Source organism: Oratosquilla oratoria, chromosome 11 (assembly GCF_046742065.1).
Source record: "Oratosquilla oratoria isolate Oo_2021 chromosome 11, ASM4674206v1, whole genome shotgun sequence".
Lineage (NCBI taxonomy): Eukaryota > Metazoa > Arthropoda > Malacostraca > Stomatopoda > Squillidae > Oratosquilla > Oratosquilla oratoria.
In genome coordinates, this window is record NC_134787.1 from 61,429,311 (window position 1) to 61,454,310 (window position 25,000).

Here is a 25,000-nt window from a genome sequence, read left to right on the forward strand (position 1 = left end):
CATAAAAACAAGTTATCAGACAGATGAACAGGCACTCAGACAGGGAAACATATTCAGGAAATCAGGTAGTGTGACTTTCAGATATCTAAGATGTTTAGATGAACAGACAGACATATCAAGAGTTAGACAGTCAAATAGATCGACAGACACAAACAAACGGGAATTAAGGTCAAGAATAAGGATTATTTGATCAGTCTTCCTTGTTTAGCAAATGCACGTAAGATGGGACGAAATCTCGCAGCGCCAAGACAACAGTTGTTGTCCGAATGGCAGAGAGCAGCAAGGAGAGATGAAAGCCTTCAAGAACAAGGGACAACGAAGTGGAACTAAGGAACCAAGCAGGAACCATCGCTAGACCCACTTCCCGCTAACGAGGGAGCACGGAGAAAGCAAGAGTGGACAGGCTGTAGCTCCACACTTCCACCTCCACCTCCACCACCCCTTCCACCTGCCCCTTCCACCTGCCCCTTCCACCTGCCCCTTCCACCACTCCTTCCACCTGCCCCTTCCACCTGCCCCTTCCACCACCCCTTCCACCTGCCCCTTCCACCACCCCTTCCACCTGCCCCTCCCCCCTGCCCCTCCCCCCTGCCCCTCCTCCCTGCCCCTCCTCCCTGCCCCTGCCCCTCCCCCTGCCCCTCCACCTGCCCCTCCACCTCCCCCTCCACCTGCCCGTCCACCTCACCCTGCCCCTCCCCTCCACCTACCCGTCCACCTCACCCTGCCCCTCCCCTGCCCCTCCCCTGCCCCTCCACTCCCCCCTGCCCCTCCACCTCCCCTACCCCTCCACCTCCCCTGCCCCTCCACCTCCCCTGTCCCTCCACATCCCCTGCCCCTCCACCTCCCCTGCCCCTCCCCTGCCCCTCCCCCTCCACCTCCCCTGCCCCTCCACCTCCCCCTGCCCTTCCACCTCCCCCTGCCCTTCCACCTCCCCCTGCCCTTCCACCTGCCCCTCCACCTCCCCCTCCCCCTTTTCCTCTACTTGCTCCTCCTTCCCAATCCTCTTCCCCTTCCTCCCCCCTCCCCTTGTTCGACCTCCTCCCTTGTCCACTTCCCGCCCTCCTGCTGAAAAGGACAGGGGACTGAGGAAAGATAGGAAGGTACAAAGACGACGTGGGTAAGAAAGAAGTCGGGGAACGGGGGGGGGGGGAGGGTAGAGTACTGAAGAACAACGAAGGAGGATGTCTAGAAGAGCGGAGGCAGAAGAAGGCAATAAAGTTCAAAGGTGGAAGAAGAAGAAGAAGAGGAGGCAAATGCGCAGAGAAAAGAGGAGCGAAAGAGAGTTTAATACTTTTGTACTCAAATGCCGAGAAAGATAAAATGACATAAATGTTTAATGAATGTGACAAGAAAGGGCTGACAGACCACCACAGGGAAGAAGATAGAAAGGAATAAGAAATACGTGAGGATGGGATGAGAGGTTGTATATAATAGAAGAAAAACTCAAAATGAAAACAAAGAGAAATGGGAGGGGGGAAATGTAGACAAGTAGACGAACGCAATTCAAAGATTGATTGATTGATTAAAGGTTATCTGGTGTCGTAACTGCACGCAATTCAGAGAAAGACACACGATTGGCTAGCAGATGGGACAAATGTTGGGAGATGATGATGTTGAGGAGAAAAACAGAATTTGTAAGAAAGGGTGAAGAGAAAAGACATATTACGAAAGGATTACAAAGGTGGAAAATATCGACAGGAGACCTTTTGGTCCATATCTAGGTCGGATGCGAAAAAATCATAATAATGATAAATAAATGAATAGATAAAAACTAGTAATGTAAATAATAAAATACATAAATAAATGCATAGGTATAGTTAAATAATTAATAGACAAACAGGTAAATAGTAAATATTAATACATACATACACATACATATACCAAGGCTTTTTCCCCCTTCCAAGGGAGGTAGCCAAAAAGGGAAAGGCATAAAAACACTCCCACCCATTTCATCCCTAAATACACTCCACACCCCTCCCACCCTTCCTCTCATCTGAGCACCTCCTGGATGACGGGTCATCCCTGCACCCTGCCCACCGCCCTGGGTCAGAAGCAGTGTCGCAAGACACAGTACATCCACAGCGAGGCCGCTTCATTTAATCGGCGACCCCCCCTCTCCGTCCCCCTTTGCATATAAGGCGAGGACGGGGAGAAATCCCTTCGGGCTGCGTCAAAATTTACTCACACATACTACCCCACCCCCACTTCCCCGCCCATTCCTCCTCATGCAGTCGCAACATCATCCATATACAACCATTCTCCACTCACCTCTGTCTTCCGTCCTCTCCCTTCCTTCCTCAACAGACATTCCCCTCTTCCCCAAAGCCCCCTTCACCCCATCCATCCACCTCATCCTAGGACGTCCCCTCATGTTCACTCCCTCCACATCTGCCTTCCATACCTCTTTTACTAGTCTTTCTTCACTCATTCTTTCCATGTGTCCAAACCATCCTAATATTCTTTCATCAACCCTATCTCCCAAATCCTTTTTCACCCCTGTTCTCCTCCTCACCTCCTTATTTCTCACTCTATCTAGCCTAGTAACCCCCACCATACTTCTCAGACACCTCATCTCAAACACATTCAAACTCCTTCTCTCTTCTTCTCTTATGTTCCACTTTTCTGCCCCATACAGTGCTGTTGGCACAATCACTCCTTCATACAGTCTCCTCTTCGCATCCATTCCCAAATGGAGAAAAGTGGGAGGTGAGCCAGCTGTTGTTTGCGGACGACACTGCGCTTGTGGCAGGGTCAGAGGAGGGATTGAGGAAGCTGGTGGCAGAGTTTGGGAGAGTATGTGATAGAAGAAAGCTAAAGATAAATGTGGGTAAAAGTAAGGTGATGAGATGTACAAGGGGTGAAAGTGGCAGTAGACTGGAAGTGAACATTAAGGGAGAGCGACTGGAGGAAGTGGATAGTTTTAGATACTTGGGTGCAAGTGTAGCAGGAAAAGGTGGAGTGAAGGCGGAGGTAGAATGTAGATTGAGAGAAGCGAGTAAATGCCTTGGTGGTTTAAAGAGTGTAATGAGAAATAGACAAAATATTAATAAATTGACATAACTAATGATAAATAAAAATCAAGCAAATAATAATAAACAAACTGACAAATGATAACAAAATAAATAAATAAATGTTGATGAGAAAAACAGAATTTGTAAGAAAGGGTGAGGAGAAAGACACATTACAAAAGGATTACAAAGGAGAAGCATGCCGACAGGAGACCTTTTGGTCCATAACTAGGCCTGATGTGGAAAAAATTATAATAATGATAAATAAATAAAAGAAAAATAAAGAAAAAGTATGATGACATAAATAACAATAAATCAAATAAATGCATAGATATAGTTAGATAATAAACGAAGGTAAATAGTAAATAATAAATTGACAGATAACTAATAATAAATGAAAATCAAGCAAATAATAATAAATAATAACAAACAAACAATATAAAATAAAAGTGGAAGATGTGAAAATAGATATTAGTGAATAGGTAGAGACAGCAAGAGAAATATATAACCACGATGATAGTATACAAAGGTGATTAGCAAGCATGAAAGTCAGAGTATAAAAAGCCACTGGGAGAAAAGACATTAAATCATGAAAAAAAAACAATATAGTGAAACATAAACATACAGTAAAAAGGAAGGAATATATTTATTGACATATTCTCAACTGTAGTCTTGTTATCTATTGACAAAAGAAGTAGGAAATTGTTTTAACTAATTTATCAGGAAATAAAAAGCAAATTTTCTTAATTAGTTCTTTTACTAAGATAATTACTGGCGAACAGTTTTACACTTGTTTCTGAATTAAATTCGTGTTTATATTAATATAAGCTAGCAAAGCATCGAGGACTGTTGTACCATCTGTCTGTCTCTGTTTCTGTGTATCTGTATATGTCTATCTCTCTCTCTCTCTCTCTCTCTCTCTCTCTCTCTCTCTCTCTCTATATATATATATATATATATATATATATATATATACATATATATATATTAACGACTACAAAAACTATGTCGATTGAGAGGAAATCTCTTCAGGGTCACCCATATCGAACAGGTTTTGCAAGAAAGATGAGACAAAGAGCAGCTCGCACAGTTGCAGGACCCACTGCTAATTGGCACGTCCCTGGTGACGAACAGGGTAATTCTTCATACATACATACATACATATATATATATATATATATATATATATATATATATATATATATATTTGTGTGTGTGTGTGCGCGCACTCGCGTGTTTGGCGGTGCACCTGTTCGTATTAATATCCGTGATATCCATCAAGACCGACACAAAGACGATGAAAACCTGAAACCGCCACAGAACAGATTATATTGGATTCTGTTTCCGCACTCAGAACAGAAACACACACACACATACACGCACACACATACATGCACACACATACACACACGCACATACATACATGCACACACATACACGCACACGCACACACACACGCACACACACACGCGCACACACACACACACACACACACACACACACACACACACACACACACACACACACACACACACACACACACACACACACACACACACACACACACACACACACACGTCCTTCGCTATTTCTTGCGATTCCGAGTGTGTTGTCAGATTCCTTGTGTAATGTCACAATTACGTCACATGCAACATGGGTCACGTGAACAGTCCATGACGTCACATTTGGGTCATGTATAAGATCCATGACATCACGCTTGGATCACCTCTAAAATCCATGACGTCACGTTTAGGACACGCGATTCACGTGTAACGCCCATGACGTCACGCGTATGTCACGTGTTAAGCCTATTACGTCACAGTTGAATCACTTGAGAAATTGATGACGTCGCACTTAGGTCACGTGACATCACTTGGCCTTTATTGATTATTCCGACACTCCCTGGAGAGGGTCCAGAGGCGATAATCCAGCGCTTCTATCTGGATCATCATCGAAATCTACTGTATCCGTGTTGGACTATATGTCAGGAGTGTTGATGGGAGTAATAGATCTCCAATGTACGAGATTACAATAATCTCCAGTCACACTATCACGATTCTAGGCAAATGTTGTGAATTCGGAAACCTGCAGAACGACTTCGTCTACAGTATTCTAGATTTCCCTAAGTCTACAATTCAACAATGTGTCTAATATTCGTATTCTAGGTTTAACTTCTCTTAGTTCGTTGTTCAGCTTCTCAACATATGACGCAAAAGTAGTACGACATTTGGAGGTTCGAAAAATAAGAAATTGTAAACGAAGTCTTTTCGAATCAAACGAACGAAGTCAAGTCGTGATAGTGTGACCGGGGCTATAGGAAATAAATCCATGCAAGGACTGTGAAGTATTGGCATGGTGGATCCCTACAGCTGAATTCCAAGAAATGAGTTTCATAAGAACATAAGAATGGAGAAGACCGGAAGACCATAAGGCCTACACTAGGCAGTTCCATGTCCATTACCACCTGTCATCCCCACCCATAAAGTTGTGTAACCGTTTATTAAGACGATTGATAGTTTCAGCGCTCACTACATGGTTACTAAGTCTATTCCATTCGTTGACCACCCTATTAGTAAACCAATTCTTGCCTATTTCCTTATTAAATCTAAATATGTCCAATTTAAATCCATTACTCCGAGTCATGTCCCACTGTCTTAATATGATGACCTTGTTTACGTCATCCTTGTTAAAACCTTTGATCCACTTAAACACCGGTGCTTTCATTATAGATTACTAGCTTAAAAGCTGATCTATCGGATGGCCTTTTAACATAGATCCTGCAAAGTGCTTCAAGAGCATTTGGCCCTTGAATCATCCCGGAATGCTGTCAAAATTAAAACTATTAAACATTCATCGGTACAATGACAGTTTTATGTAATTTCTAAATTTTAAGGTATCACATGGGACAAACAGTTGATTTTCAAGTACAAACTATTTGTGTTGTAAGGCATTTACTGTATTCTTAAAAAAATATTTACAAAGGATTACAAAGGCGGAGCATGCCGACAGGAGACCTCTTGGTCCATATCTAGGTCGGATGCGAAAAAAAATCATAATGATAATGAAATAATAAGTAAAAACTATAATAATGTAAATAACAAATAAAATAAATAAATGCATAGGTATAGTTAAATAATAAACAAACAGGTAAATAGTAAATAATAATAAATTGACATATAACTGATAAATGAAAATCAAACGGACAAATGATAACAAAACATATAAATATTATATGAATCTTTGGAAGGGAAAGATATATACATGGAAAGATTTTTTGAAGGGTGGTCTCCTTGAAAATATTTCCTTATATAAATCTTTCCCTTCCAAGAATTAATATAAGATTTATATATATATATATATATATATATATATATATATATATATATATATATAAATATATATATATATATTTTTTTTTTTTTATTTTTTTTTATTTTTTTTCTCTCTCTCTTAAGAATGCCACCGGGTTGCTAGGATTGGGCTGATTCCCCCAAAAAGGTATAATATTCCGACCGTGGGGGCATGTAGGTGGTAGTTTTAGGGTAACACACAGACACACAAATGCACTTTTACATTTATTATTATAGATATAGATTTGCCGCGCCCAGCACATTTGATCCTGTAAGAAATCTGGCTGATGTAGTCATGGGTTTCGATGCTCCACTGGAGAAATATATTTATAAGTAAATAGATAAATAAGTACATCTATTGCAAATAGATAAATATATTGATTAGTTAATTAATCAAATGATAGGTAAATGAATAAATGAACAAATAAATGAGTAGAGAGATAGATATCCGTTCATAATATATTTGAATGTTCACGGACAGACAAGGTCAAAAACAGGACATCTTATCAAAGGTGATAATGGTGATGGTGGTCATGATGAATGTTTTTATGGATTGATTTAATGAGGAGCTGAATGCTAATGCAGGTATCCATGTAATTCACCTTGTGACCAGACCTTTCAGAATCACCCCAAAGAACCTACAACTACACCAATTTGTATAACGTCATCGAATAATTCATGCCATTCTTTTATTTATCTATATGGTTATTTATTTACTTTTTCATTTATATGTTTATCTATTTACTTGTTTATTTATTTTCATTCATTTACTTATTGAATTATTTATCTATTTATTTGTTAATCTTTATTTTTTCTTAAGAAAAAGAGAGTAGAGGGACAGTGTGGCGTCTCGCTAGAGCTCAGGAAAAAAAAAAAAAAAAAAAACACCGGTATGGTGGTCGTGGACCTTTTCAGAGATCAAGAGAACGAGGCAGAGATTGAAAGAGAAAAGATGACGAAAAAGGTGATCTGCTCGTCTGAAGGACGGCCAGAACGTAATTGGAGTAGATTTTCATATCTGGCAAAGAGCAGACACAATATGAGGCCAGAACCTTTAAGAAATGTACATTTGATAAAGATTCAATCTTTACATATTTTGTAGGCAGTTGCTATTTTCATATCATTTTCATGTTTATTTAGGCTGCCTCCAGACAGGAAGTGTCAAGATGTGAGAGAGTGAGGAGGGTGGAGGGGAGTGGAGTGTGTAGGGGATGGAATGGGTGGGAGTGGTTTCTATGCCTTTTTCTTTTTGGCTACATCCCGTGCAAGGGGGAAAAGCCTTTGGTATATGTATGTATGTACATTTGATGAAAATTCTATCTTTGCATATTTTGTGGGCAATTGCTATTTTCAGACAATTTTCGTGTCTATTTAGGCTGGCTCTAGACATTTCTATTCAGCTGGGGGAGGGAACCTTTCCACTTTTCAAAGTGTTAATCTTCTTGCGAAAGGAAAAATCTTCATGGTACCTTCCCAAGATCTTGAGGAAGGACGCTCCATGCCAGTGGTTCTCAACCTATGGTTCATGGAAACTTATTGGGCTACGGCAGTTCACAAGTGTGGCCGCCAGCCGAAAGCTACGAGCAGTTAGTGGATGAAAAACGATTAAATTTAGTGTTGAAGTCATCTCCATGAGGTTAGATAACAGCATTGCATGAGAACGGGGTATACGTGAAAATAGGTTGAAAACCCCAGCTCTATGCAAAGACAATGGATCCTCGATCTGAGTCTTGTCGGGGGCAATTTTCCGTTCGGGGAAGTAAAGCTACAAAATATGGAGAAAACGTGATTAGTATTAGCAAGAGAGACGCAGAGAGACCAAAGGGAATAGATGAAAAGGCGACAAAAGGACGACGGAGATATAATTTGGAGTCAAGAGAAGGGGAACGACAGAGGAAGGCAGACTCAGGGGGGAGGTTGGACGTAAATGGTGAAGGCAAAGCTGTGACGACGAACAGCAAAGGAAAAGAACAGTCTGCAAAAGGGGAAGACGAAATGAAGGCAAAGAGAAAGCTTATACAAACATACTTAGTTACATAAACATAGCGCAGAAAAACACTCACTGGAAACACAAGAAAATGAGACAGTGGTATCAAGTCACCCCTGAGACTACGCTTGTATATATACGTACGTACGTGTGTGTGTGTGTGTGTGTGTGTGTGTGTGTGTGTGTGTGTGTGTGTGTGTGTGTGTGTGTGTGTGTGTGTGTGTGTGTACATGTATATGAAAATGTTAATGTATATGTACATGTATATGAAAATGTATATGTACATATGTACACATGTTCATATGTGTATACATACGCATGGGCACATTGATGGTGCAGTGGTGCATAACATTGGTAGGTTATGCCATGAAGTCTTTCGAAGGATTGACAGACTTCATCATGCCATAGACCCACTCAACCACAGTATACATCATTGTCAGTACTTGTGAAGGAAGTCTTGAGGTCTTTTGGTACCATGTTCCTTCAGGTAGTTACATGGGATAATTGGTATGAATTTGTATCACAACAGTGAACATCAACTCTGGATCATCTGGGCTTGTAGTATACTTCCCTGACATTGACCCCATTCACATACATACATACATACATACATACATACATACATACATACATACATACATACATACATATACACACAAGCGACAGCCCACGGTGTATATGACGAAGAGAATTCCAGTAGAACGTAGGACTTGGACAAATCGACCGTTCTTGTCGAAAACTGTTTGGAATAGGAATTGGATTTAGGAATTTTCGAGGAGTGTAAGTGGATTGGCTCGCCCCACGATGTGTGATGCCCATTGATGATGGCGATGATGAAATAAATGCTTCTGAATTTACTGAATTTACTTTCCTCATAGCAGGCATGTTCCCCTGTGGGTATGAAATGCACTAAAAGAAAACGGCAGCTTGAACGTGACGGGTTGAGTTTTGGTAAAAAAGAAAGAAAATAGAAACAGATTCGTCGGTGGTATATAAACAGTAACACCTCCCCGCAGAAATCATTGGTTGTATACTTTTAGCAAACGTTTGTTGAAGGTGTGTGAAAAGTATGATTGTTTAATAAATATGATATTAGAAATTTATCAATGTAAAATTTTATACAGTAACAAAATAAATTAATTTTGATTAAAAACTTCTCTTGCTATACGATGCTAAGAAAAGTTTGCTATACGAACAAACTTTGAAGGAAAAGGTACTATTTTATCTCAGATGTAAATAAAATGCCTAAAACTATATAGACAGCGTTCTTTATGTATGATCTATGTGAACATATACTTGAAATATCTTAAAGAAAAACACTGTTCCATTATATACTTCAAACATGCATGCTAGTATGTGAACCTCTCAACAACCGTTTGTATAGCATTTGCTTTCGGGGTGGGGGGATGGTCACTGAACAAAAGGATGAACCTGTCCACGTAAAAGATGAATTCTTTCTTGAAAAAAAGAAAAAAAAAAAAAATGGATTAAAATGGGTAAGAATGAAAGATGAATAAAACGACTGACAGGTGGCGATAGATATGGAACTGCCTACTGTAGGCCTTATAGTCTCTTGTAGTCTCCTTCATTCTTATGTTCTTATGACGATTGGTTGGATAAAAGAAAGTAACCGAAAGGGGTGGGGGAGGAGTGGGAGGAGGAGAAGGAGGAGGAGGAGTGGGAGGAGGAGGAGGAGGAGTGGGAGGAAGAGGAGGAGGAGGACGCGATGAACCGATTAGAAAACAGCCACAAATGCAAATGACGACGTAATGGGAATTTAATGGTGATGTGATAAGAACCGTTTGCTGAGCTACTGGCAACACTTTCCTGATCTTTGATGTTGTCCTCCTCCTCTTCCCCCTCCTCCCCCTCCCCCTCCTCCTCCCCTCCTCCTCCCCCTCCCCTCCTCCTCCCCTCCTCCTCCCCCTCCCCTCCTCCTCACCCTCCTCCCCCTCCTCCCCCGCCTCCTCCTCCCCCTCCCCATCCTCCTCCTCTTCCTCCTCCCCCTCCTCTTCCTCCTCCCCCTCCTCCTCTTCCTCCTCCTCCTCCTCCTTCCCCTCCTCCCCTCCTCCTCCTCCCCCTCCCCATCCTCCTCCTCCCCATCCTCCTCCTCCTCCTCCCCATCCTCCTCCTCCTCCTCCTCCAACTCCTCCTCCTCCTCCAACTCCTCCTCCTCTTCCAACTCCTCCTCCTCTTCCAACTCCTCCTCCTCCAACTCCTTCTCCTCCAACTCCTCCTCCTCCAACTCCTCCTCCTCCTCCTCCAACTCCTCCTCCTCCAACTCCTCCTCCAACTCCTCCTCCTCCTCCAACTCCTCCTCCTCCAACTCCTCCTCCTCCAACTCCTCCTCCTCCAACTCCTCCTCTTCCAACTCCTCCTCCTCTTCCAACTCCTCCTCCTCTTCCAACTCCTCCTCCTCTTCCAACTCCTCCTCCTCTTCCAACTCCTCCTCCTCCAACTCCTCCTCCTCCAACTCCTCCTCCTCCAACTCCTCCTCCAACTCCTCCTCCTCCAACTCCTACTCTTCTTCCAACTCCTCCTCCTCTTCCAACTCCTCCTCCTCTTCCAACTCCTCCTCCTCTTTCAACTCCTCCTCCTCTTCCAACTCCTCCTCCTCTTCCAACTCCTCCTCTTCCAACTCCTCCTCCTCCTCATCATCCAACTCCTCCTCCTCCTCCAACTCCTTCTCCTCCTCCAACTCCTCCTCCTCCAACTCCAACTCCTCCTCCTCCAACTCCTCCTCCTCCAACTCCGACTCCTCCTCCAACTCCTCCTCCTCCTCCAACTCCTCCTCCTCCTCCTTCAACTCCTCCTCCTCCAACTCCAACTCCTCCTCCCTTTCCTCCTCCCCCTCCCCCTCCACCAACTTCCATTCCCACTCCCTCGACCCTAACTTCATTTTTCTAAATTTATTCTCACTCTAAGTCATTTTCAAGACACACTCAGCCAACTGGTTCCACCACAGGCAATTACTCTTCTCCTCCTCCACCTTGTCTTCCTTGGCCATTTGAACTCGGATTTCACATTCTGTACCAGTAAATCCTTTGAAGCAGCTCTTGTGATTGTATGTATACTATATTCATTTTGGGGCTCTCCATAAACCCTTCACATACTCCAGTTTTTTTATATTTTGATTATTTCAATTTTCCTGGATAAAGAACATACTCCATACATGCAGACATACATACATATATATATACAGACATGCATACATACATATATACTGTACATGCATACATACATATATACATACATATATTTACGTACACATACACATATATAAACAGTATACTTAAATGCATATATATATATATATATATATATATATATATATATATATATATATATATATATATACAGACATGCATACATATATACTGTACATACATGCATACATACATATATACATACATACAGACATACATACATACATACATGTACGATGTTACTTCACCGAGGAACATCTATGACCGCGATAATCGCTTTTTAATCCCACTATTATATCTAAAACACGTCTAATATAATCTTGTTTTTGTTTCTTGTGCAGGCTGTCGATACATGACTCGGGCCATTACTTGTGCAGAGGCGATTTTGCTTTTGCTCAGTCTCAGACGAGGAGCCTCATGCTCAAAGTGGTGGCTCCCATCGAGTCCCTCCTTATCACCGATGCCCATGACCGACCAGTTCCTCTCACGCTCCCAGCCGTGGCAGAGAGTGGAACCTTGAACCTTACCTGTACTGCACGAGGAGGTAACGTATTATTTATTTATTTATTTATACATACATATATATATATATATATATATATATATATATATATATATATATATATATATATATATATATATATATAGAATATATATGCGTAAGTAACCACTAGGAAAAGTAAACTAACGAAGCAGAGCGCTTTCGTGTAGTCAAATCTTCAGTGCTGATACAAAGTTTACTTTTCCAAGTGGTTACTTACGCATTTGTGAACACACGTTCCTAGTGTTTTTATTGCATATATATATATATATATATATATATATATATATTTATATATATATAAAAAATATATTGTATATATAAAATATATTTATATATATATATATATATATATATATATATTTTACATGAACCCTTTAGCTGAGAGCAAGAATAATACCACCGTGATCCCTTGCTTTTCGTAAAAGGTGATTTTTCATATACCACTGCATAAATATACAAATACATGTGACATTAACAACGCAAAGTTACCTCTATCTCGGTCTTTTGTCACCTCTTCCATTCTGTGTAGGCAAAGTAGCTCCTTTTCAGAGAGCCCGTTTAGGTAGTTATGCTTGCCAGCCTAGTCATTCCCTTTATAAAAGTATCTTCATTTGAGTACGCGCCCACCAAAATGCCCGGGTAGTCCCCGGAATTCAAATGGGCGTCTTTGTGCAAGTGTTCCACTAAGCAGACATTACCACCTGCAAATGGACACTCCTGTTCCAGCAAGGGTCTCTGCGCAACCGCTTCAAGCTGGCTATCTGCATTCCAGAGGAAAAGAACGTTCAAATAAGTAGAAAAAATATTTGAATTGATAAGTAAATAGGCAAACAAGCGAGCAGATAAATAAATGAATAACTAAAATGAATAAATACAAATTAATAAATAGATAGATTCGTATGTGTATATATATACATATATATATATATACACACACACACACATATATATATATGTATATATATATAATAAACGAATAGATAAATAGATTAATAAGTAAGTAGACAAATAAAAGAATAAGCAATTAAATAAACTAATAACAAATGATAAAACAGATAAAAAATATATATAATATATAATATAAATGAATATATAAAGGAATAGATTAGTAAGTAGACAAATGAGAAAATAAGCAATTAAATAAGCTAATAACAAATAAATGATATAACAAATTTGCTTGTGCCACAGCGGTCATTTATCCCGTTTCTTTCTTACTAGACTTGCGGTTTTCCGTGGAAAAAAATCTTGTCTGAATGAACATCCATTTTGAAAACTTTCATATCTTTGTCAAATTTTGACTTGAACTGATCTGATTACATGTAGATGATTTCTATCTCTAGGAAACAGGTGGTGGCACGATGGTACGGTCTTCGTCTTATAAAAAGCAAGCCGCTCAGGCGAGGGTTCGAATCCCAGTAGGAGAGTTTATTTCCAAATGACATAATGACACAAAAACATAGGATATTTTTGAGTCTAAAGGCATCGTGAACTTGGTTCACTAAGCACTGAAATATGTAACTCAACATCCTTTTCCAGTCTACTCTATCTTCACTACAGTCTGCAGAGGTATGCAATATTGTGCAATATTTTACTCTAGTTTTTTTTTTTTGGGTGGGGTGGGGGATATGAAATGTATCGCTTTCTGTAGTACAGCAATCCGCACGGCTGTAGCTCTTCTCACAATGTCAGTCTGCTTCATCGAGCTGGAGGCTTAGTTCCCAGCCTGCTGGAAACGGTGACAAGTTATTGTGAAAGAGAGCCGGGCATAGGCATCGAGTGCTGCTTTATCGGTCATTTCTGTCCGGGCGATGGGGCGTTGCAAACCCGCTTGAGGCAAAGGGTGACTGGTAGCTCAGTATCAGCTTCCTGGTCCTTCACGTTACTCGTCTTCTGAACGTTATATCTCATTCTGAAACAACTATTTCTTTTTTTCCTCCTGGGCTACCTACTGCCACGTAGACCCGGATAAGAAGAAAATAACTTGGAGAAGGGAGAATGGGGGGGAAAAAGGAAAAGAGAAAATGAGAATAAGAAAAAAAAAAAGAATTAAAAAAGAAAGGAAAAAACGTGGAGTAAAGGAAAAATTAAAAGGAAAAACAAATACACAAAGAATGAGAAAAAGAAAAAATGGGAAGTAAAGGAAAAATTTAAAGAAAAAAACGCACACACACACACACACACACACACACACACACACACACACACACACACACACACACACACACACACACACACACACACACACACAGTTTTCCATATGTATGGATATGTGGAATAGCTTAGAAGGTTAAAGAGCTCAAACTTAAACAATAAATGAATTCAAATGTAAATATGATAACTGGAAATCAATGATAAAGATTAAGTTGAAACAGTACATGAATTTGAGTCTAGGTATGTTAGAAAATTAGAGAAGAGGAGACGGGACCCAACGAGCATTGCTCATGTCCTGTATACTACAATTAGGTACAAACATATATATATATATATATATATATATATATATATATATATATATATATATATTGTGTGTGTGTGTGTGTGTATATATATAATGTGTGCGTGTATGTATACATACACATACACCCTAACACACGTACACACACACACATACATTCACATTATCAGACCAACTCACGCGTCGACCAAGCAAGAGAATATAATGACCCTGCAAATATTCATGATAACATTCTTCCAAACAAACGCATTAAACAACCACAACCTAAGCTATAGTGGGCCACATAATTTTTTTTTTTTTTTTCTTTCTTTTTTGTCAGAGCAAGTCTATTCTCGTGGTTCTTTCTCCGCATTCTTTACTTCATTATGTGAATTATAAACCAATTTCTTTGGCATTAGTCTTTTCGTCCGCTTCAAGGAACATTGTAATTTGTCGCAAAAACCAACGCTTCGATCTCTCAATTTATGTTTCTTCATGCAGATTTCTAGTGGCTTTATAATGTATAAGAACTTGAAATTAAATTGTAAAATCTAACATTATATAAATCTTCGTTGTCTCATTCGTTAAAGCATGACGTATTTTTCATGAACAAATACATATACCAAAGGCTTTTTCCCCCTTACACGGGGGGTAGCCAAAAAGAAAAAGGCATAGAAACCACTTCCATCCATTCCATCCCCTACATATTCCTCTCCCCTCCACCCTCCTCCCTCCCTCTCATCTTGGTACCTCCTGGATGACGGGTCATCCCTGCATCCTGTCCACTGCCCTGGGTCAGAAGCAGCTAATTGATCATGCATTTTTTTTTTTTTTTTTACTAGGGAGGAAAAAAATTCTGCACAAGCAATTAGCTGCATTTTTTTTTACATTTGAGGTACATGTCTAGAATAATTGGATTTACAGAAAATGTTGTGAACCACAAGAAAAAATACAACTAATAAAAAAAATCATACGAAAAGCACCTAAATCACTTGGGTTTATTTTCCCTAAAGTTACAAACTAAAAGGAGATTTGATCCAAATTTTTAAGACTTTACAGGAAATTGTTCATCTCAAAATTATATATATTTTCTTATTACATTTCTCCCCGTCTTCTCCTTCTCTTCATGAGGGGACGGAGAGGGGGGGGGGGTCGCCGATTTAATGAAGCGGCCTTGCTGTGGATGTGCTGTGTCTTGCGACACTGCTTCTGACCCAGGGCAGTGGGCGAGATGCAGGGATGACCCGTCATCCAGGAGGAGCCAAGATAAGAGGGAGGAGTAGTTTTGCCTTTGTTTTTTGGCTACCTCCCTTGTAAGGAGGAAAAAGCCTTTGGTATATGTATGTATGTATGTATGTATTCAAATCGTTGATTAAATAATATCAGTGAATTGAATAGCATTACTGTAGTAGCGGTGGAATGTAGCATAGTTTTAAGTTTCTAAGATCTATTTAGATACGGAAGAAGTGTTAGTATCTACCAATTGGCAATGTTGTTTTCTTGTTTAATTTCCCTTTCTACATGTTTATATCTTTAGTTATTCACTTCCCTTTGTATGAAGTATTAGCCGCATTAATTTTGCAAAGTTAATATTTTAAAGACATTAGTAACACCCCTTAGGATCAGATTGACGCAAGATTTTTGTATGACTGGAAATAAATTTCCATTCAAAATAGAAAAAAAATATTCACCTTTAATTTCTTCCATCATCTCTCCACTTTTTTTTTTTTTTTTTGTCCCAATGTTGCTCCTAAGAACAGAAACTCAGTTTATCGTTCAGGAAATGTAATTTCTTCGTTTATTGTTCTTCGTCCGAACTCGCTATGGACAGATTAGTGGTGTCTTTTGCTGTGCATGAGGTGGAAAGCGTTGAGACTGACATAACTTAAGTACCCTGTCAATCGATGAAGATTTTTTTATTTATTTTTTTTTATTTTTTTTATTTGGAGAAGTCCATTTTCCATTTTACATTTTCTTTCAACCTTAGACGTACGGCTGCCTTCATCCTCTTTACAAAAGTTGGGTTATTTATGACATTCTCAAAGATTCTGCTTTAACAACTCACCATCCAACTTGTACGCAGTGGGAAGTGAGAAACCCCCTGATAGGGTAAGCTCTGTCAGTCGTGGCAAGTCACGTTTTTTTTTTTTTTTTTTTTTTTTTTTGTGTCGATGTTAGGTTGTCTCCCCGCCAGGTCAGGGCTGTCGGTTTCCAACGCAGGAATCGAACTCACGACCGCCTTTGATTCTGAAGATGCTGTCCTGATGAGGGACTGTCTGTTTTATACCTGTGATGTTTTGAAGAAATTACTGACATCCCTACGAACCAAATCACTATGCATTACTTTATGATCGGAGATCAATCATCACACACACACACACACGCACACACACACACACACACACACACACACACACACACACACACACACACACACACACACACACACACACACACACACACACACACACACACACACACACACACACACACACACACACACACACACACACACACACACACACACACACACACACACACACACACACACACACACACACACACACACACACACACACACACACACACACACACACACACACACACACACACACACACACACACACACACAAACCAAAAAATGATCAGTTTTAAATCACTTTGATTTTTTTATTAATAATTTTTTCTTTTTTGTAAAACTGATTAAATCCCTCCAAAATTATCATCTTTATGACTTCATCTCTCACCATATCATCCCCATGGACAGAAGCTCTGGTTATTGCTAAAAAAAAAAAACAGTAATAACAAAAAATAACAAATAAAGAATAACAAAAAATTAACAAAAAGAATATTGATAAACAATAATTTTTTGGTAACCGGACGGCGCTCTTTTCGTGTGGATTTTGAAACTTGGTCATGGATAAATCCAAAGGATTTTGTTCAGGTCAGAGGCACATCTGATCCAAAGGATGGTTACGATCTGTGATGTGTTTTTTGTTAGTAAACAGACTCAGTGTAGGTATGCACCAAAGTGGCGTTTCCTCTTTAATGGCAATTTATATTACAATCAATTTCAAAAGAGAGGCATCATACCCACAGGAGACCTGTCGCTACACATACATTACGGGAAGTTAATTAATGTACAAGTAAGCAACAGCTAGGAAAAGATAGACCAATTGGGTAACCAATCAGCCAGTCAAACAAGCAATTAATCAATGAGATAATAACTGAATAAAGTAACAAAATAATAGTTTCATTGAGAGAGAAACAAGTCAATAGATAGATATGTAAATGAAGATTAGATACATAAATTCACAGACTAAGAAAGAAAGAAAAAGTAAGATAAAGAGAAACATATAGATAAGTAAATCAACAGAGAAATTAATAAAGCAAGTAGAAAACTAAAGCATAAAAGATGAATAAAGTGATGAATGCATGACATGAATATAAGTAAAGTGGTGGGTATGCAAATCGGTAATTACATAGCTTGACATTTGAATAAAGGCATTACAGCATATAGTTTTGATTTTTGCTTAATCGAATTTTATCCATTTTCCATAATGGATACTTTTTTTTTTTTATGTCCCAAAGTTATTCTGTTCATTTTTGTCGCGGGCTAGTGTGTCACTATTTGCAATGGATGTCAAGGTGACGGCTGTTTGAATCCTGCCGCTAGCGAGTTGGACCACGGGCATGGTTTATTAGATTCCAAGGTGCAAAATTCTATGTAAGCGGTAACGTTCTGGCCCACTGCATTCCATGATGATCATCATAATCATTATCATCATTTCATAATTTCATCATCATCATCATCATCATCATCATCATCATCATCATCATCATCATCATCATCCCATCACCACCATCTTCGTCATCACCATCACCACCACCATCATCATCATCATCATCATCATCATCATCATCATCATCATCATCATCATCATCATCATCATCATCATTATCACTATCATCATCATTATCATCACCATCATCATCACCATCAGTCCTTTTGATAAATCTACTGTGATTAACCCCATCAGTACCGAGTGTTAGATTTTCTTTTACTCTTCGCCTTCTGTGAGGCATTTTCACTCATCTCTACCTTATTTCTTGCCAGAGAACTTTAGTCTGTACAATATTCAATCACCTCAATGGCAACTTCTTCCGGTTATTAACCACGCGTTTGAGAGAGCTGCTTCCGCCTGTTTCTTAATTAAATCTGTAGGCTGGTAGATTGAATTAGGATTTTCTCTTATGAAACTATTTTTCGTTTTTATACTATAAAATACTTTTTGAAAAAGTAAATCCTTATAACACAATTTCTTTTCTCAATATCATGTTTTTTAATTCTATTTATTTGTTTATATACATGTATACTTATTTATGTTTGTTTTTATTTATTTATTTATTAGCTAAAGACTTGTGCAATCTACAGAAAAAATCGTAGGATAGAAAACGTATACAGTAGCTTTAGGCTGGTCTGTTACAAATTACTGATGCATATCACATCTCCACAGAACAAACAGCGTAAATGTTCCTCCGGGTAATACTAATTGCAAATATAAAAACAAGATAACAGAGCAGCAGTCAGCCATATGGAGATGCAAGAGTGGCACAAGAAGATTTCCGACATGGATAGGCTGCATATTCCTATAGGATAAAGGACAGTACAAAAACAATATTTTTATTCATACGTGATGCTAGTCGAATTTTCAGCAAAATAAGAGAGAGAAAGTGAGAGAGAGAGAGAGAGAGAGAGAGAGAGAGAGAGAGAGAGAGAGAGAGAGAGAGAGAGGGGTGGGGGTGGGTGGGAGGGAGGGAGAGAGAGTGGTGGGGGTGGGGAGGGAGAGAGAGAGGGGGGGATAGGGGAAGGAGGGAGAGAGAGAGGGGGATAGGGGAAGGAGGGGGAGAGAGAGAGTGGGGGAGAGAGGGGGAGGGAGGGAGAGAGGGGGGATAGGAGAAGGAGGAAGAGAGAGAGAGAGAGAGAGAGAGAGAGAGAGAGAGAGAGAGAGAGAGAGAGAGAGAGAGAGAGAGAGAGAGAGAGAGAGAGAGAGAGAGAGAAGAAACACTAGTCGGCAACAATTTGGAAATACTATCTCACCTTTCTCATCAGTAACCCAAGAAGGGCGTCTGACCTGTCAGTTATGGGGCCTCTTAAAGTCTCTCAATTTATTTCGATCTCTGCATTCCTCGTAATCTTCTGTTTTCTTTATCCTTTCTCCACTTTTATACTTCTTGAAAGTTGTTAAGCATCTTTTTTCTCCAATCATTCCGGTTTTAAATATACCTAAAGTGTCTAAAAAGAAATCATAATCAGTGGTACCACTTCTTCAAGTTTGTGATTAATTATTGCAATGTTTATAGTCGCCAAGTGAATATTACTCGAGTGTCATCCAGTTTTTGTCCAGGGTTGTCTTCTTTGATTCCGTCCTTCCATAGTCATCATTTGAATTTCTCGATCAATTATTAGAATTGCCGGCTTTCTAAACCGGTCATGGCAGATGAAATTGATCAAGACATTAGTATCATTATCGTGCTCCATTTTCTCAACTTTCTCATTGTCCTCTACGAATCTTCGCCAGAGGTCTCTGTCCAGGAAGTCCTCAATTCTAATAATTTCTTGCACTGTGCTCCACTATGTATTTAAATTCTATTCTCGTATTATCATAGTAACGATATTATCAATACAAAAATAGATAGAGAAATCTGCACACCTCAATAACATGTAGACGACATTAACACCACGAAAGTCCTCATCTCTAATTATTTCTTGCACTATGCTCCACTATGTATTAAAATCCTTTTCTCGTATTATCATAGTAACGATATTATCAATACAAAAATGGATAAAGAAAGCTACAGACCTCACTAACATGTGGACGACATTAACACCACGAAAGTCCTTATCTCTAATTATTTCTTGCACTATGCTCCACTATGTACTGAAATTCTATTCTCGTATTATCATAGTAACGATATTATCAATACAAAAATAGATAAAGAAAGCTACACACCTCACTAACATGTAGACGACATTAACACCACGAAAGTCCTCATCTCTAATTATTTCTTGCACTATGCTCCACTATGTACTGAAATTCTATTCTCGTATTATCATAGTAATGATATTATCTATACAAAAATGGATAAAGAAAGCTACACATCTCACTCACATGCACATATCAGACGAGATTAACTCCTCAAGGATACATACTACGACTACAACCCCTTTACCAGTATTATATTTCACTCACAACAGACTAAAACATGACGTATGATACTTGACAGACATTGAGCATTATGAACCCCAAAAAGCAAAAAAAAAAAAAAAAAAAAAAATCTATACACAAGCTTTCCACCAGCGAAATACATAAAAACATGTAATATCGTCTTTCTGACTCTACTTCACTAAAAATCAAAATATAATTGATCATCCAAAAATCAAATCAAATGCAAAATGTAACAGCATAAATGCCAGCATTTAACAAGAAAAGGAAAAAAGATATTTAGAACTCGACATGATACATCTCGTCCGTAAACAGACCTGAAGAACAAATCTAAAACCGACACTAAAAGTAAGCAGAAAAACGCTGCCAGGGGGAACAGAAGAAAAATCGACTAAGCCAAACTTCTCGCCAAAGACCACTACCGAACAGAGCAGAGAAATAATCTTAGATAAGAGAACCTCACAATGGAACAGAAATATCAGCAATTGAAATCCACAAATAAGTTCATAAACTGAATAAGGCAAAGCGGGTAAAAACCCAGGAAAACTACCCGAGAGCCATAGAGAGCGCAATCAAAGAGGAAAAAAAAAAAAATAAATAAAAAAAGGATAACCAGCCATCCCCACATGAAGTCATAAAATTAGCCCAGAGCAAAATCCTATCGCCCAAACTACAAACAAAAACAAAACAACTTTGACAGAGAATGCTACCCGGGGGCCTGAAAAAACAAATACGCAGAAGGACCAGACAAGATATCAAACTACAATCTGAAACACATGGGTTCAAAGGCCACATGAGGACTCACAACAATCTCCAATTTCTCCTTGTCGCACAGCGAGATGGCAGCAATTTATAAAACATCATTGTATGGCTTGCCATAAATTCAAATACAGTAAAGCTCGTCTAGACAGTGCTTAAATGTCCAAAATAACTAAGTAGCCATAATATAAGAAACAAGAACTAATATAATGAATATCACATTAAAATTCCCTTAGAACATAAATCTTCCTCCTCTACCACCACCACCACCTCCTCCTCCTCCTCCTCCTCCTCCTCCTCCTCCTCCTCCTCCTCCTCCTCCTCCTCCTCCTCCTCCTCCTCCTCCTCCTCCTCCTCCTCCTCCTCCTCCTCCTCCTCCTCCTCCTCCTCCTCCTCCTCCTCCTACTTTGCTTCCTCTATTTGCACCTCCACTTCCTCCTTCATCAACAACAAAGCCTTTGACTCGATACGTAAGAGGTTATGACCTCATGTTTTCGTATTTTTATTTTTTCATGAACATTAATTCAATATTCTGTGAAATACTTATTGCATAAATCGTGGGTAGACATTGTCTTCCCACATCTTTCCCTCCAAGCCATTCATTGACGATATTTGTTAATGTTGCTGTGTCCTGCAATTGTTTGTTTGTATTTATGAAAAAAAAGCAAATCACAGGTCAAAGATCCTGTGTCGACATAGGTTTTCTAGAGCGTGGAATCAAAACTGCACTTTTAGTATTGTATTTTCAAAGAAAATTAGACGAGTGAAACCATAAATGTACAGCTTTTTTATGCGTTGAAATTTCTACTAATATTAAGATGATTGACATTCTTGATTAACTAGAATTAACCCATAAACAATATTAAGTTTGCTTGGTGTGAGTTTGTACATTGTTCAGTTGCATGAGTGAAAACTCATATTGTAAATTTTCACATCAACGAGTTTCGTGTCAACCTATATCATTATATTAACATTCATCAGTTGAATATAGTCTATGGTAATGTTTCTTTAAATGCATATGGCATAGAATATATCAAATTGATATGGTTTGTTATTATAAGGTTACCTATTTGTACATAGTTTCTCAATTTTACAGTGAAGAAAATGCAGGGTTAAGGTGTTTATACTGTTAAATGTTGCCACTTACCTCATCCGAGTTCTTCAACAGTAATTGTCAGTTAAACAGAATTGTTCGCTAACAATAATTTGTTAAGCCTTGAAAGTTTCGAAAGGAGAAGCTTTGCTATAAACCACTGGAGTAGCCAAACATATTTCATTCCTCCTTAGCGTGTACTTGATAAAGAATTTTTGAGTAGAAAGAATCAAATCATGCGAACAATTCTCACTCATTCACAATTCTGGAGACGTGTCTTTAAAGAGGCCCATTCCATTAACATACTACCCACAGACATTATGCAATAATTACAGGGTGTTTTCTGTCAGAAAGTACTATAAGGCGTATAATACCTAAGATCATAGAAGCAAACATGCACGCCATCTATAAGAAGTGACTGACCAGTTTCCTGGTGGCTGCTCAGTGCAGACTGACACGAAAATAAAATCCAGCAAAGATCAGACTGGTGCACTGCAGTATTGCATTGGGACAACGCTACCAATAAAACTGATCATTCTTTTCACACTCAAATTTCATAGCCCAAACCCAGACCATAGCTTGGATTAAAAAATTAAAGGCTGAGAACAAGTATGCTGGGGTTTGAATGCCACGTATATAAGGTTAGAAACAATAAATACAATTCTGTTTTGTATCTATCATTGTATTTTTTCTTTGACAGAAGTCCTATAAATCGGTCGGAGCATACCTATAAATCAAACATTGTAAAATACTAAGTGAAAATATTCTTAGATTACATGTGAAAGATGTAATCACACATTTGTCAATCACAGTAAAACCACTGTTGGAGGATTGCAGTTTGCAATCGAAATATATAGATTCCCCGTTTCCAGTCTTTTCTACTCCAACAGTGGTTTTACCGTGATATTCTTAGATGATTATCATAAAAAGATAATATCTAATCTTGTCTTCCATAATAAGACTAGTCCAATTTGATAAAAATCTGTTACTCTTTCCTTTCTTTTGTCTCTTTTTTCACCTTTTCTGACATTTGGTTTAATCAGTTTTTCAATAAATATACGTCTGTAACTATCTCTATTACAATAGAAAGGAAGATTATTTCTTTCTCTTTTCCTCTATCTTGCTACATTGCTTCTGGCCCAGATAGTGGGCTGGGGACCGGATAGTTCTTTATCCACAAGTACATACATACATAATACCAAGGCTTTTTCCCCCTTACAAGGGAGGTAGCCAAAAAACAAAGGCATAAAAACCATTTCCACCCATTCCATCCCCAATACATTCCACTCCCCTCCACCTTCTACCCTCCCTCCTATCTTGGCACCTCCTGGATGACGGGTCATCCCTGCATCTTGTTTACTGCCCTGGGTCAGAAGCAGGGACGCAAGACACAGCACATCCACAGCAAGGCCTAAGATAAAAAGGAAAGCTGACGGACGTTAGGAAGATTTTTCTTTCTCGTTTCCAGTATCTTGCTACATTGCTTCTGGACCGGGTAGTGGGCTGGGGACCAGTGTAGTTCTTTATCCATAAGTACCCAGTGGCGGCGCCAGGGGGGGGCTTGAGGGGGCTTTAGCCCCCCTCCCCCCAAAAAAAAGTGGCCAGCCCCCCCATTAGCCCCCCCAACTGAAATGAGCAAATTGAAAATTTAAAGCACTTATTGAAATAATTTTATTAAGTGGAATTTTTAATTGCCAGGGCTAAAGATTTGTCAGCCATCAGTGCTAGCCCAACCATTAATCCCCTCCCCTTCTGAAATGAGGATAATATATGTGTATTATCATATTATTATTAGCCCCCCCAAAAATTTGCTCAGCCCCCCCTTAGCCTCCCCAACTAAAAATTCCTGGCGCCGCCGCTGTAAGTACCCAAGATAAAAATGAAAGCAGACGGGCGTTAGAGGAGTGTGGGGTTGGTGAAAATTGTGTGTGGGCTAGTAGAGAAGAGATCTTTCCCTTTAGTGTATAGACGGATAGATTCCCGCAGTGAAAACTACAGTAACATTTACCACCCTGCCGTAATAAAGTTTCAAGTGCTTCCCGAATGATGATGTCCCTTTCTACATTTCTCATTGGTAACTGGGAGAAATTGGTGAAACTCACAAAATTTGTGGTATAAAACATTCTACCCTTTCACGAAAGTCCACCTTGGTTCCCGGTTCTTTCATGGAAGCCTTTTAACCAAGGTCCTTTCCTCCATTGCAATGGAGGTAACCAAGTTAAAATATACGTTCCCATTCCTACCCACTTCACTCCCACCCATTCCACTCCCACTCTATCCACTTCCATCCACCACACCTCCCCCCCTTCTCATCTTAGCTCCTCTTGGATGACGGGCCGTCCTTGTATCCTGCCCACTGCCCTAGGTCAGAAGCAGTGTAGCAAAACACAGC

General features: G+C 39.4%; 1 protein-coding gene across 2 annotated transcripts in view; it reads left to right on the forward strand.

The window, feature by feature from the left end:
• The window catches only part of LOC143029856 (uncharacterized), a 454,511-nt gene that overhangs the window by 232,383 nt on the left and 197,128 nt on the right, over nucleotides 1–25,000 (forward strand). For both annotated transcript variants that reach the window (XM_076192967.1, XM_076192968.1), the window contains exon 4: nucleotides 11,893–12,095. In XM_076192967.1, the coding sequence (XP_076049082.1) occupies nucleotides 11,893–12,095 (203 nt within the window). The remainder of the gene's footprint in view (nucleotides 1–11,892; nucleotides 12,096–25,000) is intronic.